The sequence below is a fragment of the Stegodyphus dumicola genome, chromosome 11, assembly GCF_044657685.1.
Source record: "Stegodyphus dumicola isolate Sdum_Otavi_A_Nest chromosome 11, ASM4465768v1".
NCBI classification, from domain to species: Eukaryota; Metazoa; Arthropoda; class Arachnida; order Araneae; family Eresidae; genus Stegodyphus; species Stegodyphus dumicola.
Genome location: NC_140778.1, coordinates 50,432,065 through 50,451,707, shown reverse-complemented (window position 1 = coordinate 50,451,707; position 19,643 = coordinate 50,432,065). Strand labels below are relative to the sequence as shown.

General features: G+C 32.3%; 1 protein-coding gene across 1 annotated transcript; it reads left to right on the top strand.

Moving 5' to 3' along the window:
- Positions 1 to 9,765: 9,765 nt before the first annotated feature.
- On the top strand, positions 9,766 to 17,031 carry LOC118205881 (uncharacterized). The gene has a single exon (XM_035378154.2). It carries the CDS (start codon positions 10,483 to 10,485, stop codon positions 11,779 to 11,781), a length of 1,299 nt encoding a protein of 432 aa, XP_035234045.1. The 5' UTR covers positions 9,766 to 10,482; the 3' UTR covers positions 11,782 to 17,031.
- The last annotated feature ends 2,612 nt before the right edge of the window (positions 17,032 to 19,643 follow it).

The following is a 19,643-nucleotide window of genomic DNA, read 5'->3' as shown; positions in this document are numbered from 1 at the left end:
GGAAAAGAAATGCAAAAAGCTTTTCGTCTTGCCCAAGATGTTATAGATTTCATTTATCATTGGTCAATAGATTTTAAGTTAAAGTTTAACCATGCAAAATCCAAGGCCATGTTTATTGATAGAAAAAATACTACTTATGAAGGATATCAATTGCTTTTAAATGACAATCCCCTTGAGAGGGTGAATGAAATTAAATATCTAGGTGTTTTATTTGGACAGCAAATTTAACTGGAAAAAGCATATTTCCTACATTTCTAATAAATGTGAGAGACTTCAGCGTGGGCTGAATCGAATTGCTTGTAATAGTTTTGGTATTAAATCGAATGTTAGCGCAATTATTTATAAACAAGGCATTGTACCCCTTATTTCATATGGATGTAGAGCTTGGGGATTGTCTCTAAAAAAGAAAATTAACTCTAAACGCCTGCTTCGAGTTCAAAGACGAATTTTGCTGCGAGTTATAAGCGGTTACCGAACTATTAGTTACAATGCTGTTTTCTCTCTTGCCGGATTTCCACCACTGGATTTGTTTATTCTGACTTTTATAGATTATAAGAATAGTCTTGCAAATTACTCCAATTCTCACTTTGGTCGTTTATTGCCCTTGTCTGTTCTACCACATCCTTCTGTAAGACAACCAGTACAGATTCTGGATAGTACGGACACTGATGTTAATTCATTCTCATTTGTGCTGTATACGGATGGTAGTAGGATTGATGATAAAGTTGGTTTTGCTTATGCTATTTTTGAAGATGATATTGAAATTGAGTGTCACCAATTTCGCATTAGAAATGAATGTACTGTATATATTTCTGAACTTCTGTGTATTAATTTTGCAATCAAGTGGATAATTAGCCAGAATGGAAGTGGTTCCAGCTACTTAATCTGTACGGATTCACTCTCTTCCCTGGAATCTCTTAAAAATACCTCTTTATGTAATGATATTATTGTCAATATACAGCAGTCTCTCGGAGATCTGGAGAAGAGGGGTATTTCAGTGTTTTTTACATTTGTCCGTGGTCATTCGGGTAATTATGGAAACGAGAGAGCTGATTGGCTTGCTAAGAATGCAACTAAAAATGATATTAACGTTGATGTAAATATTCCAAAATCTTATTTAAAAAAAACATTCAAAGCTAAAATGATTGAGCGGTGGAACTGTGATTATATCTCTTCTGATAAGGGATCTGTTACAAAAGCATTCTTCCCAACTATTTTTGAAAGACTGAAAAGTAAGGACTTGTTGCTCAATTTTAAAGTTACGCAATTTTTGTCTGGACATGGTAAGTTTAATGTTTATCTTGAACGATTTAAGCTGATATCTTCCAATTTGTGTAATTGCAATCTTAGCGTTGAGCAAAGTGTTTTCCACCTGCTTTTTGATTGCCCACTGCTTGATAAAGCAAGAAATCTTTTGAAATGTAGATTGAAATTCATTGGAATTCATTGGCCGCCGAAATGTTATGATTTTGTATCCTCGATTTCGGCCTACCGAGCTTTCAATGATTTTGTTGACTTTTATTTTAAACACTGTTAATGATTTCTTTATACATTTTTATACTTTTGTATTTACTTGTGTTTTTTTTCCTTGTTATGATTTCATTGTATTGTTGAAAACTGATGATATTACTTACTATTCTGCCTTTTTCACTTACGATTTGTAAGTCTCGTGCGATACTTTGTGGTGCACGAGGATTTCTTTTTCTTTAAAAAAAAAAAAATGTAAATGTTTCATTCTTTTAATGTATTACATCATCTTTATTTAATAATTAAAATTTATATTTACATTTGTGAAGTATTTTCTTTTTATGTGTTTCTTGTGAACATACAAGAAATATTGTTAGTTTGGGAATCTTACTAAAAAATCTTATGAAAACCGCCACCTTCCAGCCGGTAAGCGACTTTTGCCTTTTCAGCTGTTTAAAAAAAAAAAAAAATGGCACCAAGATGGTTTGTTAATATGGAAGTACCAAAATTTGTTTAAATATCTTGTCTTTTTATTTCATAGGTAATCAGAGAGTTTAACTATCATGCATCATTCCCTACAAATAATATGTTTTGCTATGCAATAAGCTTTTCTGCAGAAATATCCCTGCCTTTAATACTCAAAATAATGCATATAAGTGCGTGTAAAAATACATACAGTGCAGATTTATTCATCTAGCAATATGTAGTAGAACCACGGATATGAACATGTTATGCAAACACAATATTTAAATTTTTGTATGAACTTTTACAACGGTATTTAATTTTATTTGCAAGATTAACCTAACTGTACAATATAAATTACTCATTGTTAATGTTAATTACATATTTCATTATTTTTATCATTCTTAACTGATAGAGAATGTTGTACTAAATAGCTATCTCTATTGGGTAATGTCTAGCGGATAAATTACACTAGCGTCTCAAATCAGAATGGGCGTGAAACAACTCCTTACGAGTAAAATATTTAAATGAACTGTGCATGCGTTGTTTCTTTCTATCACCAACAATTGATGGTGTAAATCCACTGTATTTCTCACCAGCATTTCGTATTTCATTTGCTAGGTGTGTTAATAATAACAATAATAAAAAAGTTATTTTCAGAACTCATCAGCCTTTTTCATTATAATTTCTATAATATTTTCATTGTGTATTTTATTTATGAGGAGAGAAAAGTTCTTTTCGGAACCCTTCATTCTTTTTCACTAATAGTAGAATAATGTATGTTTACAACCTTATTCTAGTATTAGTGAAATTGCTTGAACTTATATATTTTTATTAATGAGCTTAACTGGGCATATTATGATTATCTGTTTTTCATTGTTTAACCATTGTATACGCTGGTGTCACATGAACACAAATTTGTTTTTCATCATTTTTCCTCTTGCAGCTGAAGTATTACAAATTCTATTCTATTGTTTGAACTTCTAATAAATGTTATGACATTTCAACAGAAGAACATATATTTTTTTAATTTATGTTTTTAAACTACAGCAATGTTACAATATTATAAAGAAATTTTTAAGCAGTAAGAAAAATTATTATTAAAAAGAAATTATGCAACTAAATTTGTTATTCTGACATACTAGAAAAGAAATAAGAATTTATTTTCCCCCTAAAACTTAATTACATTGCAACTACAGTCAAAAGTCGTTAATCCGGACCCGTCGGGACTTCGGCAATTCCGGATTATCGATTTTTCTGGATTATAGATCATCAATTTAAATCTGGTAAGATGGCATGCAGAAAATATAAAATTAAAAATATGAAACCGTAATTTATGAAATAAAGAACAATTATGATCTGAAGGGTATAAAAATTTACAAAAAAGGAAGCTTAATATTTATTTGTTTACTTTATTAAACATTTCTTTCAATGTAAGTTGCTTCGTTTTATGTGATAATACTTTCTTTTTAATTCTATAAACAGACATAATTTCTTGTTCAGTTACAAAGTTCCGCTGTTCAAGTCCTATAATTGCTGTGTCGAGAATACCGACTAATTTGTCAATCGAAATTTTTTCGTTTTCAAATAAAGTAAAAACATCTGCCCTGCAGATAAGGATAATGCCGACAGATCAACTTCCAATTTATTAGGCACCGCACCGTCCCCCCCAGCCGCCGCAGAGCAGCGTGAAATTGCTAAACAGATTTCGGAATGGTTAGAGAAACAAAGGATATGCCTTGATCCATTTTTTGCAGCAATTCCACTTTTTGTTTGATAGATATCGAAACATACTTTCGCTTTATAGATCCTTTGGGTGCTCCAGCATCGGAAATTAAATTTGATATAATCGAAAGTTCAAGCTTACCTTTATAAAATTGCTCTAATAGTTTGCAAAAAATAATAAGCCGGATTCAATTCGAAGATTAAGGAACAACGCAATCTGCAACATTAACTGAAATATATAATTAGATAATTTTAGCTTATGCCGTCCGTTATATATTAAACGCTCATGCGTAAACGTATTATCCGCATGCGCACACGCATATGCGCAGTCGTAAAGGTCTTGTGGGCATGCGTAAACGCCTATTTTCATGCCTCAACGCGACACATGCGCAGAAAGTTCGTAGCTTTGAGGTCCAGATTATAGATCATTTCGGATTATGGGTGTCCGAAATAACGACTTTTGACTGTATTAACACGAAACTTCAGTACTCAGTATTTATGTGTATGCCATTTTTTTTAAGCAGAGTTGTAACTGACATCTTGAAAGAACTTCAGTAGTTGAGAACAAGATTAGAAAATTCATTCCACTCCTTACTAAGCAAGACATCTTGAAATTATGGCGAAATTTCTGCACATTATATTCAGAATATTGTCTGTGTATAATGTACACAAATATACTGAGAAACAGGTACACAATCTCTTCATCCAGTCGTGCATTATAATTTGTCTCGAACTATTCGAACATCAGTGGAATGTAATTGATCGATTGTGTTATAGTAACAGAAGGTAAAGACGAAAAATGCAAAGTAATTTTAGTCCTTATCCAGTCTGTAGTTTTGAGTCATTCCAAAACTGTATTGTTCAGCTGTTTCATGATGTTACAAATAAGTGCTTGTAATCCTGCATAGTAATCAAACATGAAGCGAGCTCTCATCAGTACAAATACCAACGCACTTACGTGAATTCATATTATTTTCACACACACACACAGAGAGATCGTATTTTAGAAGATGTAGAATTATCTTTTTACTCGACTTCTGATAAAGATCGGGTGGGGGGAGAAAGAGAAGGGTGAAAGGAGTGTGGGAGGCGGATGAAAGAGAGTGAGGTCCGCACTAGCGGCGGCGAAAAAGGGGGGGTGTCAGATGTGAATGCATCAAGAATCTCGAACAGGTCCTGAGCCTTAGCTCCTTCAGTGATATTTGTACAAAATGGACAAAAAAATATCTTGATACTTCACTGTATTAAAATTTTCGGTTTTGAGGGCTGTAAAAAATCGTCAAACTATTGTTGATGCCAGTGCTGCCAAAAATAATTGCGGCAACCCTAACGCAAGAAAGGAAGTATAATAGTAAATAACAATCTAAGATAGATGTTCTAATTTAGAATAAAGGTTAATTTCATAAAATACTTTTTTATTATTATAATTTATATAAAAAAGGGTAAACATGACTGAATGGAATCATAAGAGTAAATAACTATTTCAGATCATTATTATAACTTATATAAAATTTGCTAAACATAACTGAATGGATGCCTGCACCGCTATTTCGCTACAAGTTATCACTAAAGCACAATTTCATCTCGGTTGCTGAAACATAATTTTCTATAATGAATTATGCCTTTTCTTTGAAAAAATTCTCGGTAAAGTGCAGAATCGCCCTCTTATTTGTTTGCCGCTTTTTACAAGGGTAAAAACAATTGGATTTTTGTCAATTTTCTTTTACATTTTAAGTGAAAATAGGTCGATGTATACATAGATAAAGTCAAGGGTGTGCGCAATGCCATTTTTGTGCAATTCTGAGTTTTTTTTTTTTTTGAAGTGAAAATAGGTCGATGTGTATGTGCCGAATATGTGCACTTCTTAAATACGTGTCAAGTAGTGGGTGATTCTGCACATTACCCAAAATTCTATTGCACACTTTTCGAATTGGGCAATTCCCAAATTGTTAAATCCATAGGATATCAAAAAAGAATTTAAAATCGAAAAAGGATTTAAAAATTAAACTAGTATTTCAATGGTGTCATAAGAAATATAAAACTATATAAACTTAGACAATCTGAAATCAGCACGTACGCTAGATTTGGCGCGCTGTTAAATGGGCGCGTGTGCTAGATTTGGCGCTGTTGCGCATATATTTTCGCTGCAATTTTTTTACGATCCTCGAAAAGGAATAGTACCAAATTTTCTCTAAATGTAACAGGGTTCGGAGAACAGGCTTAACGCCAAAACGGGGAGAAACAGCTTATTATGGTAGACCACGTTATGGTTGTCATCCGATGACGTACTTCTTCTAGGAGGACAGCGTGATACTTTTTCCCTGCTAAGGGATTATCCGTAGCAGCACATCGGGATACGTATTCGGAAAATATTATTATTTTTGCTGTTTGCTTATCAAGCAAAGATTATTAATTTTGTGTGTGCGGTTGTCGTCTTGTATTGTGTATGGTTCTATGCTCTTTGTCTGCTGCTGTGTTTTGAAAAATGTATGAAAATGTTGGGTACGAAAATAGCATAAGTTTAGTTAAATTAATATATACTTTTGTCTGATGTTATGGGTCTTTTACTGTTCTATCTCAGGATGCAAGCATACACATTACTTTGTATTCCATGCTAAATACCTTGATACGCAGCATTTTCACACTGTCACCTTTCCCCCCCCCAGCATCACATCTTTTCAGCATTAGCAAACGCACTCACTGTACACACACACATACACACCTGTGAGACACTATTTATTGTAAATGAAGTCAGCTTCTCCTTTTAACTACGCTCATGGACACAATCGTATTTTTAGGATATTCTCTACTTCTTTTCCTTTTCTTTCTCCCTTCTTTTCCCTCTATTATTTTTTGATCCATTTATTTTAAATTTTATTTTGTCCCATCTTTTCTTCCTGGCCTTTCGAACTCGTACAAAATTTACGAAGTTCCTTTTACTCTTCTCTGAAATACGAAATTGCCCCCTTTCTATATACCTTTCCTTCGCACTTAAGCCAGTACCCTCTACATAAGCCAGTACCTGTATGTAGGAGCGCAGTGGCTAATCGCACCGACGGTGCGAATAGCTAACAGGCTATTCACACCCCCTACTTTCGCGCATGCGCAAAATCAGCCCAGGTACCAGCATTTTACGCCGATTTCCGTAAGGCGATTTCCGTGAGAGCGAATGTTGTTAATAGTTCACCAGCAAGAGAATAATTTGCAAGTAATAATTATCAGTTACAAAGACGAGATCAATCTATATACATGATAATGTTCAGGAAATTATTAGATAAAATAGGGATTTAATGATGGTTCTAATTGCAAGCTAGGACGAGTAATTAGTCAAAAAATCTTTAGTGTATTGACAAAAAGGCTACGGAAATTACCTAAATTCTTTTATTTAACAGAGGAATTTTTATGCAAACTTAGACCCTATTTTTATAGCATAGGACTGTCAGAATTTATTGATCAATAAGAAAGCTTACTGAAAATGATAATATTTTTATATATTCATCACTTTTTCAGTATCCACACAGGTTTATAGGTTCAAATACCATATTTCAAAATCAAAGTTATTTATGAAATAAAACCTTATGAAATCTGATAAATCATTTGTGTGTGCAAATTTTTAAATCTAAATCTCTTACATTAAATTATTTCTGTCTTTTAAATTACATCCCATTATTTATTTCAATTTAATTGATTAATATGTTTGTACTAATATTTCAAAGTTCTTTGAAGCACTTTTTGTGCCCTGAAAATGCCAAGTATTTCCATAAAAAATAAGCAGGCGTACAGAATAATTCATTTAATAGTTGATATAATCACTTTTAACTTATTTCATGTCTAAATTTTCTACACGGAAATCCTCTGTCTAATTTTTAGCATCTTTTATCGGACGAAATTTTTCAAAGAGAAATGAATTGAAGTTTTGATTGTGCAAAACACATCTTTAAAGCTAAATGTATTCTAAGAAGTACAAAAAATGTAAACAAGATTTTCTCCGCCTCCCCCAAATCAGACATTTAAACTATTCAAACCGTTCAGGAAAAGGATAAACATTGCGAACATAAAAATCTACCCTTTTTAATACATACATTAATAAAAGGAAATGTGTTCATTCTTTTTATAAGAAAAGGAACCCATTTTCCTTTCTAAACTTTTGAAAGTCGTCAACGCTTAAAAATTGATAAACTACGCCGAGGTAGACACCCACTTTAAAAAAAAAAAAAAAAGATTCACTGCAACAGTTCGCGTACGTAGAATCCGTTCTTCTCGATGGGGTTCAATTGACGGATCTGACAAGTCAATGCGCATGCGTAGTTAATGTTGGTGCGAATAGCTAAGCGGCTAATCGCACCGGTGGTGCGGATAGCACCGGCAGGAGCTTAAGCTTAATAGCGTCGGCCATGTAGGAGCATCGGCCATATAAGAGCTTAAGCGAAAAAAGCTTGATTTTTCCAACGACTTCATATAACAGGTAGACGGCTCACCCACAGAGAATTCGTCTGCTAGGGTGTCTCCAACATACACCACGTGACTAATGCTGTTGGCGCTCTTGGGGAGTGATAGCTTAGGCTGTTCATCGCCAGTTTGGCCCGCTTTTGATATGGCAGGTAACACTTTTTATTTCCGTCTGCTAGCTGTCAGCAGACAACGGCCTCGAATTAGGTTGTTCGATTTTTTACAAGTATATTTAGATATAACTTAACCCCTATTTTCCTGAATATTTTATCTATATTTTTAATAATTGCTTTAAATTATTTGCACCATTGTTTAAGATGTTTATGTTAAATAATTTTAGGAAGAAAATCTAAAATAAATAATAAAAAATTGAGATGGAAACTTTAATTTTGAATAACGTTAAAAAATTAATTGCACTACTGTTATAATATTTGAGAAGGTAAAAAAAATCTCGTTTAATTTTAATGCATTGCATCCTAAAGAGAAAAAGAAAATCACATTGTATTATATGTATTTATGCCATTGATTGCCTTTCTTTTCTTGAGATTATATTACTGGAACAAAATAATGCAATCTTAATTACTGATTTCCACACTCATGTGTATGTCATGGGGGGGATCAATACATCTTATTACCTATAAAATTATTTTATATTGAATATGTATCAAACGGTAACAAACTTCAACTCAGTATTTATTATTAGGATCAAAACGATATTACAGTTAAAAATTCTCTCTCTCTCCTTTTTTTTTTAAATACTATTTAAAATATGGTAAGTTTTTCACGTCGCATTTTTTCAATTACAATAAATTTCTAACAGCATCGTAGATGAGACAGAATTATAATCCAGATTATTTTTATTTTAATTGATTTTATAGAAAATAATGATAAAGCATTGAGCTTTATAAAAGTAATCTGATTTTTAAAATAATGCTGTTCAACTGTTTATGTTCAATGTTGCATGAATCAAGATGCTTTTTTTTTTTAACAAAGTAAACATATCACACAATCTTTTCTCAATAATTTAATGCTAATAATAGCGTTTTTCTTTTTTTTTATCGCAGGCAGTAATTGTTTATGAAATCAAAACGCGTACGACTTGGCGAAAAAATGTTAACGCCAATTGGCGCAGCTTTCTATTTCAACGGAATACACGGAAAAACATATAAAATTCAATTATTTGTAAAGGGTGATTCCAGTAAATAGTGTCACAGTATTTAATACATTTTGATGCTAATAATACATGCTGAAAATGTCATATACGGCGGCAACTTTCTTATACAGTATGGCTGAAACTTTCCAACCAATTCAACAGAGATAGTAAAATGACAAAAATACTGAAAATAAAATAATAAATCATGCAGTTTTAACTTACCTATGAAAGGTTACAAGTCCTCCTTTCAGGAAACTTTCTTTACATCCGTAGGCGCTGCAGCGAATAACCATTTTTACTTAAATTTTATGTGACCAAGCAGAGCAGCAGTCTTTCGTCCCATAGAAAGCAATGTAAAGTATTTCCGCACTTTCGGAATTCGCGCAGCAGTCACGTGACACTAATGTTGGAACCGGTTGAAGGTTGCAATACGCTCTCTACCAGTATATTATCTCGTTGGATTTTTCGCCCATCGGGGCAGAAAGACTTAGCGGATGCAAAACAAGACATCTGTCTACTTTGTCTTGTCTTTTCGGAATGGCAACAAAAATATTATTCAGTTTTGTTGTTCGAAAAATTGTTTACGGTTGTTAAAATATTCAATAAAGATTATTTTGATTTAAAATGTGGATTAACGTTATTTGAAGAAAACGGAGTTCTAATTATAATGATTAATTTGGTGTCAGAAGCCAATACATGCACCATCTACTTTACTTAACTCTGATCATTCCACCTTCTATCCTGAAATTTTAATATCTCGCAAAATGCCATGTATAAGCCTTCAGTGCTATCTTATATTTCCCAAGTGACCCTCAGAGGTTTTCCACTATATATGAGTACAAGGTATATTAGAAAATGTAATGCGGAGAAAGAAACTTCTTAAAAGAGCTCGAATTACCGAACAAAAATACCTCCTGCATTCGAGGTATGTAAACCTCATTTAGACAGAAGCATGAAATGAATCTGCATTTGCTTCTTATTGCAGGATATGATGTAATCATAATGTGAGGTATGTAATACATCATTTGCCGACATCTCAAGTTTCAAAGTCCATATGCTTGACAAATATTCTATGTATTTATCATGTGTATGCCGCGTGTAACAACTCATTTAGAATAATAGAGTTATTTAAACAATTATATAGTTTTTGACACAGGAAACAAACCTCTTGTCTCAGGTATGCAAGAAGTCATTTAGACAGTATGGTATTTTAGACAAACATCTGCATGTACATACCAGAGAAGAAAATTGTGTGTAAGGCTTGTAAGAATTCATTTGGACGAAAGAGCATTTTAAACATACACATGCTTATTCATGCAGGAAAGAAACCTCATGTGTGTGAGGTATTTAACAAGTCTTTTACTCAAAAAGGTCATTTAAACAACCATATACTCTTTCACCCAGAAGAGAAACCTCATGTGTGTGAGGTATGTAACAAGTCATTTGCTCAAAACTATGATTTAAACAGACATATGCTTATTCACACAGGAAAGAAACCTCATGTGTGTGAGATATGTAATAATTCATTTACTCGAAAAGGTGATTTAAACAGTCACATGCGTATTCACACAGGCGAGAAACCTCATCTGTGTGAGATATGTAATAAGTCATTTGCTCAAAAAGGTGATTTAAACAAACATGTACTTATTCACACAGGAGAGAAACCTCATATTTGTGAGATATGTAATAAGTCATTTGCCGGCAAACGCAATTTAAACAATCATATACTTATTCATACAGGAGAGAAATCTCATGTTTGTGAGATATGTAATAAGTCCTTTACTCTAAAATGTATTTTGAAAAGACATTTACTTACTCACACTGGAGAGAAACCTTATGTGTGTGAGATATGTAATAAGTCATTTCTTCAAAAAAGTCGTTTAAACAATCATATACTTATTCACACAGGAGAGAAATCTCATGTTTGTGACATATGTAATAAGTCATTTACTTTAAAGTCTAGTTTAAAAAGACATCTACTTACTCACACTGGAGAGAAACCTCATGTGTGTGAGATATGTAATAAGTCATTTGTTCGAAAGAATCGTTTACATGACCATATGCTTAATCACACAGGGGAGAAACCTTATATATGTGAGGTATGTAACAAGTCGTTTGGTCAAAAGAGTTGTTTAAAAACCCATATGCTTTATCACACAGGAAAGAAACCTCATTTGTGTGAGATATGTAATAAGTCATTTACTCAAAGAGGTGATTTAAACAAACATGTACTTATTCACACAGGAGAGAAACCTCATGTGTGCGAGATATGTAATAATTCATTTACTCAAAAATGTCACTTTAAAAGCCATATGTTTATCCACACAGGAAAGAAGCCTCATGTGTGCGAGGTATGTAACAAGTCATTCGGTCAAAAGTGTCGTTTAAAAAGCCATATGCTTATTCATACAGGAGAAAATCCTCATGTATGTGAGATATATAATAAGTCATTTGCTCTGAAAGGTATTCTTAACAAACATGTACTTATTCACACAAGAAAGAAACCTTATGTTTGTGAGGTATAAAATGAGTCGTTTGCTGAATTTAATTTAAACAACCATATCCTTATTCATGCAGGAGAGAAATGTCATGTTTGTGAGATATGTAATAAGTCATTTAAAATTTATTTTTAAAAAGCATTCACTTATTCACACAGAAGTGAAACCTTACATCTGTAAGATATGTAATAAGTCATTTAGGTGCAAGGATAAGTTAAGTTATATGCTTATTCACATGGGGAAGAAACCTCATGTTTCTGAGGTATGTAATAATTCATTTACTAAAAATTCTAATTTAAAAAAGATTATACTTTTTGTTGCTAGAGAGAAACTCCATGATTTACATGTGTAACAAATCACTTATATGACAGAAAAAATGAAAGATGCATGCCTGCAGCTAACAGAAGGCCAGTGTCTTATATGGAAAGGTTTGATTACTAAGAACTTTTACTTATCTGTGCAGCAATGTATTGTTCCTGCTATAAAGAAATATCGGTAAAATCCTAGTATACGGTGCAGCCTCTGCGTGATTTTGAAAGTTAATGCAACACCAGAAATGACCCAAAGAATGTCTATGTATAACTTATATACAGTCAAAAGTCGTTAATCCGAACACCCATAATCCGGAATGATCTATAATCTGGACCTCAAAACTACAAATTTTCTGCGCATGCATCAACGCATAATGTGTTCACGCACACGAATAGGCGTTAACGCATGCCCGTTTAATGTATAACGGACGGTATGAGCTAAGCTAAAATTATCTAATTATCTATTTCATTTAATGTTGCAGATTGTGTTGTTCCTTAATCTTATAATTGGATCTGGTTTATTATTTTTTGCAGACTGTTAGAGCAATTTTATAAAAGTAAGCTTGAACTTTCGATTTTATCAAATAGAATTTCCGATGCTGGAACTGCAGAAAGATCTACAAAGCGAAAGTATGTGTCGATGTCCATCAAACAAAAGTGGAATTGCTGCAAAAAATGGATAAAGGCATATCCTTTGTTTCTCTAACCATTCTGAAATCTGTTTATCAATTTCATGCTGCTCTGTGGGGGGGGGGGGCGGGAACGTAGCAGTGCGCAATGAACTGAAAGTTGATCTGTCAGCACTGTCCTTATCTTCAGAGCAGATGTTTTTATTTTATTTAGCTTATAATTCCGTACTAAATGTACATAGTATTTCATCTTGATGTACTCTGTCTATGATATGATTTAAATCAACTTCCTCGTCATTATAAATATCACTAATACACATGAAACAGTTTTCTGGTTGCAATTTTCTAATTTCGACTATGCGTAATGTATGCTTTACACATGCGTGGGTTGAAAGAAATGTTTAATAAAGTAAACAAATAAATATAAAGGTTTTTTTTTTTTTGTAAATTTTGATACCCTTTAGATCATAATTGCTCCTTATTTCATAAATTACAGTTTCATATTTTTAATTTTATAATTTCTGCATGCCATCTTACCAGATTTAAACTGATGATCGATAATCCGGAATCGCCGAAGTCCCAACGAGTCCGGATTAAAGACTTTTGACTGTATATTCTTTGAATGACCCATTTACTATTTCATCGTATATGTCCCGTTTTTACTGCTCATCATAAAGTAGCCAAGTCCCGTGTGCACCGAATACTGGGATTAAACCGAAATATCTTTGTAATGATACATGTTTAACTTGTCATTTCATCTAAATTCTTAATAAATCATGTATTTGTTTCCGCAAGAGAAAAACTTGTTGACAAAAAAAGTGAAGTCATTTTAAAGTATTTCTAAATTAAAGCAACATTTTCTTCTTCTTGGTATTTAACTAGTAATGAAAGATCCTCATATTTGCACAGTGAAAATGTAGAGACTGATTATACTATTCTGAGTCGAGTACTAATTCAATGAATATCACATTCATCCCATCCATGTAGTAATCATTTGAACTGTTTTAAAAGTTTGAAGCATTGAACATTTTAACTGGAATGAAAATTTCATTTACACTGTAATGCACTTTTCTCTTCATTTTTGTAAAAAGTACGAAATGAAAAGTATATTCTTTTGTGGTATCTTTAGTACTATAAGATTTATGTATTTTTCTCTTCATTAACCTCTTGAACTGCCTTTTTGATGCTAAGATTGCTTAGACTTTAGATTTTTGAAAGTATCCTATGTTAACAACAGTGATTATGGATCAAGTTCTTGATGACACAGCACAGCCAGTATACAACTTGTAGTGTTTTTGAACGAAATTGAAATTTCTTGGAAAACTAAGGTTGTTTTTCGGTACTTGCATGTTAATGCCACTACTGTAATAAAAGTTGCCATATTTTAATTACAGTCAAATACCGAAAATCCGCCAACTCCGGAAATCCGCGTTGCCCCTCAGAATATAAACATTCAGTTTATAGGTTCCGGGAAACGCAATATTGAGTATGAAATATCGAAGAAAAAATACTTACCGAATAATGACATCATAATTACCAAATAATAATGAGTCAAAACAGAAATACCAAATTTTGACAGAAAAAAGTTTTAAAAAAAATTAGATAAAATAAATAAGTTTTTTTCCCTCTAATCTGCATCGAGGTAAAAAAGCAGATGATTCACTCAACTCTTTTTTGTTCAAGTTCACGATTCACATTGTCGTATTTTCTGAGCTTTGTTATTTCATTTCACGAGATTGTTTAGTGCTGCCTTTTTATTATCCAGATATTTTGTGGATAAATTAAGAATATTTTAAATTTCAGCCCTTTTTAATACAATGACAGATAAGAAACGCACTTGTGATTTTACTGCTTGCAACGTTGAAATACGTAAACACGTTGCATTGACGGTAACGCAAAAAGTGCAAATTCTGCAAAAGATGGAAGCTTGTGCTACTCCTCAATTTATAGCAGAATGGTATGGAATTGTGGCACGATTGTGTATGATATAGGCAAAAATAAAGAAATGCTGTTGAAATTTTACAGCAATAATGATTCTAACACCTGAATCCAAAACTAGAAATCTTTGCATGAAGCGAAATCGGCAAACCTCGATGCTGTGTACTTATAATATAATGAATAATATAATCAATTTATATAGGTAATAATAATTTAATGCATGTAATAAATTATTGCAATAATGTATATAATAATTTAAGTAAATGTATTTAATACGCCTTATTCATTTTGCACTTTTAGTCTGAATATTATGCTTTATTTTTTCTGTCGTAAAATCCACACATCCTCTGATCCCACGCTTTGCATATTTCTGGAATTCTACTGTATATGTGAATTTCTGGCAAATATGCTTGCAACCAATCTTCCAACAATCCTTCAATCGAGCAACTTTGCCATTCTGTGTGCATTCTTTTTTGTTGTAATCAACAGTTTCTATAAACAAATTGTTGTACTTTTCGCCTTAATTTTAAAATATGGCCTTTGGAATTTGTGTGCAAATGACAGCAAGAACACAGAATTTTGCTGAAAATTCTCTAAATGGAAGTTTGTTCTCTAAAGGAAATGTTTTTCCTCGATAGCCAAGTACTGCACGAACCTAACTCACAGCATCCACTGTGTTCTTTTACACCAAAACAGATCACTGTGTACAGTCAAAAGTCGTTAATATAGGTTTCCCCTGGGGGTGCTTAAAGCCAACATCTGTATACCATGGCGTAGTGTTAGCAGGCAAGATTAGTGGCCCATTCTGTCTGACAATGTGTAAGTGACTATGTTCTGCTGTTCGGGTTTGGGGCCCCTGTTGATGGCAGATGTTTTTAACATCTTTCCAGAATGGGGATGTGTAATGTGAGTTGCTGAGTGTTCCTGTCACCTCAGCTTAGTCTTAGCTCATCCGATAGGTTAGCAGCCTCTTGGATTGCCTCTAGGGATTGGGGTTTTAACTGCGTTAAGGCAGCCTCCAGACTGCCAGGTCTGAGTGCCTCTTCCTCCTAGCATATTGTCTTATTTGACCGGAAGTTATAACCAGGGCAATAGTTCGTCTGTGGGTTCTCTTCTGTCTTATTTAAACGTGAAAATATGTGATACCAATGCATATGTAAGGGTAGACGCATTTGACAGATTGCTTAATCCTTATTTTGTGTCTACTATTGCAATAGTAGTAATGTATGCAACATTTATCTTTTTTGTGATTGTGCATTGTTATTATTTTTCTACACAGAAAAGAGTGAGTGCAGTTACGTATTATGTTAAACTCAGGTTAACTTTTTAATTCAGAAAAGCCTCGATTTGAGCATAATTACTCGAAAACTGTTTACCTGTCCTATTTGAACCATTATCATAATTTTGCCTGCTTAAATTACTAATATCTAAACCATTTTTCACTAAATTCTTTAATAAGAATGCTGTTCATTCTTCAGCGGTCATATCAATTCTAACACCAAAATACTAAAACCTTTCTTCAGTACTCATGTCTGTATTTTCTAAATTAAGATACCTGATACAAATTAATATCTGCTCTTGATGGCTGGCATCAGCGGTAAAATCAAGTAAAATAGAAAAATACTTTGCCTGTTTGACATTACTTAAATTAATTTGCTTTATATTATCTCCCTAATAAGCTAATTGTTTCATTTTGAATTTTATCTTCAAAGTAATGAAGCATATTTTTTTAAGTTTGAATTTTATTAATACATACAGACATCATAGGGTCAAATTTTGTGATCATTTCTATACACTTAAAAAAAATCATTATTTCTTTCAAATAACTTGTTACTGAAACCACAAAAGGCCAAGTTTTGTCTTTTTTTTTTTTTTTTTTGATCGCCTGAGGTTAAAAGTAATTCCCCGGGGAAAACACTTTCTCTTTCTGATTATTAGGTTCTTTTGGCAATTTCAGTGGCAGCTGAGACGTTGCTCGATAACTAGTGCTAAATATTAAATATTAGTAAAATATTATTTATGTTCATTGTTTTTTTTTTCCTATGAATTTCTATCATTATTTTTGTTCTTGAATTATTTGTAATTTATTTTAGTTTATTTTGTTGAAATATGCACAATGCTGAGGCAGTGTGCGATGCCTAGATTGTGCAATCCGCTGATGTGTTTTTAAGTTAAAACAGAATGCTGTGTACATGGTATTATTTGAAATTTATTGTTGTTATGTTAATTTATTTTTAGTCAGGTGTGCGTAATTCCTAGATTCCTACCCTGCATAGATTGTGCAATTCTCTGTTATTTTTTTTTTATGTTAAAAGCAGTGGCGTGCGGTAGGTTTTCATGCAGGGTGTACAGAGAGCAACAACAATAAGAATAATAAAGCCATAAAAATGTACATTAAACACTTCTTTAACTTTTTATTATTCATTTGTACACAAAATCTATATGTCTATCCGTATTACTAACAAAATCATCAATTACATGAACATAAAACTCTGGTTATGACTGTAATAAGTGTAACATTTCTTTTTCTATTGTTATTAGAGATAAATTGCTTAATCTATCCTGGCTCATTGTATTGCTTGCATAATTTGGTTGATCTTTACAATATCGCAACTGGTAGTTTGGCGACATTTTGGAGGCGATAAAGGTTACTACCTGGGACTTTAGTAATAATGTGAGCAGTACTCAGTTCCGATTACGCATTATTTTGTGTGGGGGAAATGAGAGATCATGGGATATGTCATGTGATATTAATGGACGAATTACGCTTCTTTAATCGGAAAAGGGGGGAATTTGGACAAGTATTTGTGGATGTATATTATTTTGTATTAAGCTTCATTGTGTGTTGTGTGAAGTAGGGTTGAATAATTTTGGGATTGTATGGCACTGTCTAAAGTGAATTGTAGATGTGATAAAGAGAATTTTTTTTTATCAAATTCTATCAAATTTGGAAAAAAAAAATCGTTCAGTAATTTTATTGAATCCATAATAAAAGTGTATCCACCATGTAAGGAAGATTCGGAAGAAGATTAGGTTAGTTAGACTTTGTTAAGAATGTGAGTAGTATTCAGTTCTGATTACGCATTATTTTGTGTGAGGGAAATGAGAGATCATGGGATATGTTATGTGATATTAATGGACGAATTACTGTTCTTTAATCGGGAAAAAATCTGGCAATTTTGTATTTGATTTTATTCTGTGTTGTGTGAAATAGTGTTTGTGAATTTTTGGATCCCATGGCCATAAGTAAAGTGAATTCGAAATGGGTATTTAGTGGTATTGAAAAGGATAGTAATAAATGTTTTTTAAGGTTGTACGAGAGAGAAATAAAGATGTTTTATTATGTTATTTATTTTACCTGGTATCTTGCTTTGAAAGATAAGTATGATTTTAAAGATTCTGAAACAGAAGTAAGAAAAGTGTATCCACCACGTAATCTAGATTCTGAAGAAGATTAGGTAAGTTAGTATTTTTAATTATTTGAGGATATTATTTTTATGCATTGTTGTAAATGTAAGGTGGAAAGGAATTTGGTATTATTGGTAAAATTGTTATTAGCAATGATTTAGTTTAAAGTAATTAGGATTGTAAGGTAATTTTTATTAATTTAATGTATGTGCTCATTTATATTTTAAGTAGTGTTTTTGAATTTAATTATATTTTAATGAAATGATAATTATTTTGTGAATTTTATGTTTGTAGGAATTTGGTATACGTTTAAGTTGAAATAAACGTGCATGGAAATAATTTAAATATTTGATATTAAGTATTTGTAATGCTTGAGGTATGAATTCGTTGGTGACGTGTATAATGTAATAGATGATTTAGAGGTAAAAGTTTTTGGATATTCTATTTATTTTATATGTGGAAATGTTGATATTTGTAAAGGGTAAATACTTTTTCGCGATCATGTAATTTCATATATGTTCTTTTTACCGGGTTTAAAGATTGAGAAAATTGTCATGTATTTTCGTGAAATTTTTTTAATTTATGAGAAAAAAGCAGTGTACATGGATATAGTGAAGAGTGTGCGCAATGCCATTTTTGTGCAATTCTGGGATGTTTTTTTAAGTAAAAATAAGTCGACGTGTACATGGTTTAGTGATGTTTTAATGAAATGATAGCTATTTTGTGAATTTTATGCTTGTAGGAATTTGGTATACGTTTAAGTTGAAATAAACGTGCATGGAAATAATTTAAATATTTGATACTAAGTATTTGTAATGCTTTCGGTATGAATTCGTTGGTGACGTGTATAATGTAATAGATGATTTAGAGGTAAAAGTTTTTGGATATTTTATTTATTTTATATGTGGAAATGTTGATATTTGTAAAGGGTAAATACTTTTTCGCGATCAGGTAATTTCATATATGTTCTTTTTACCGGGTTTAAAGATTGAGAAAATTGTCATGTATTTTCGTGAAATTTTTGTAATTTATGAGAAAAAAGCAGTGTACATGGATATAGTGAAGAGTGTGCGCAATGCCATTTTTGTGCAATTCTGGGATGTTTTTTTAAGTAAAAATAAGTCGGCGTGTACATGGTTTATGTGTATGTGTTATTTTGAAAAATGCGTAAGGAGAATGGTATTGTGCAGTTTTTTCTAATTTTGCAGTGAATATTTGTCATGATTAAGCAGTTTTGTTTGATAAAATTTCTAGCATGAGTGTAATTCGGCTAGTAGATTGTTGGAAGAAGTGTTCAGGAGATAAAAAGAAAAGAAACATGTCTTTACTTCGTGAAGACAAAATGGCAGCGGGGAAAAAAAAATAGAGGGTTGCTGTAGGAGAGTTGGTCGCAAAATTTTCGCCAAAAAATCGCCAAGTTACCATAATGTAAAGATCAACCCATAATTTTTTACTCTTTTCAATGCTGAAAATGATCTCTCCACAGAAGCAGTTGAAAATGGAATTGTACAAATTAAATGTGCCAATTCATTTACTTCGCTTAGGGCATCTGTTAAATCATTCAGCATTATATGCTGAATAAGTTTCGATAAATTCATTTCAT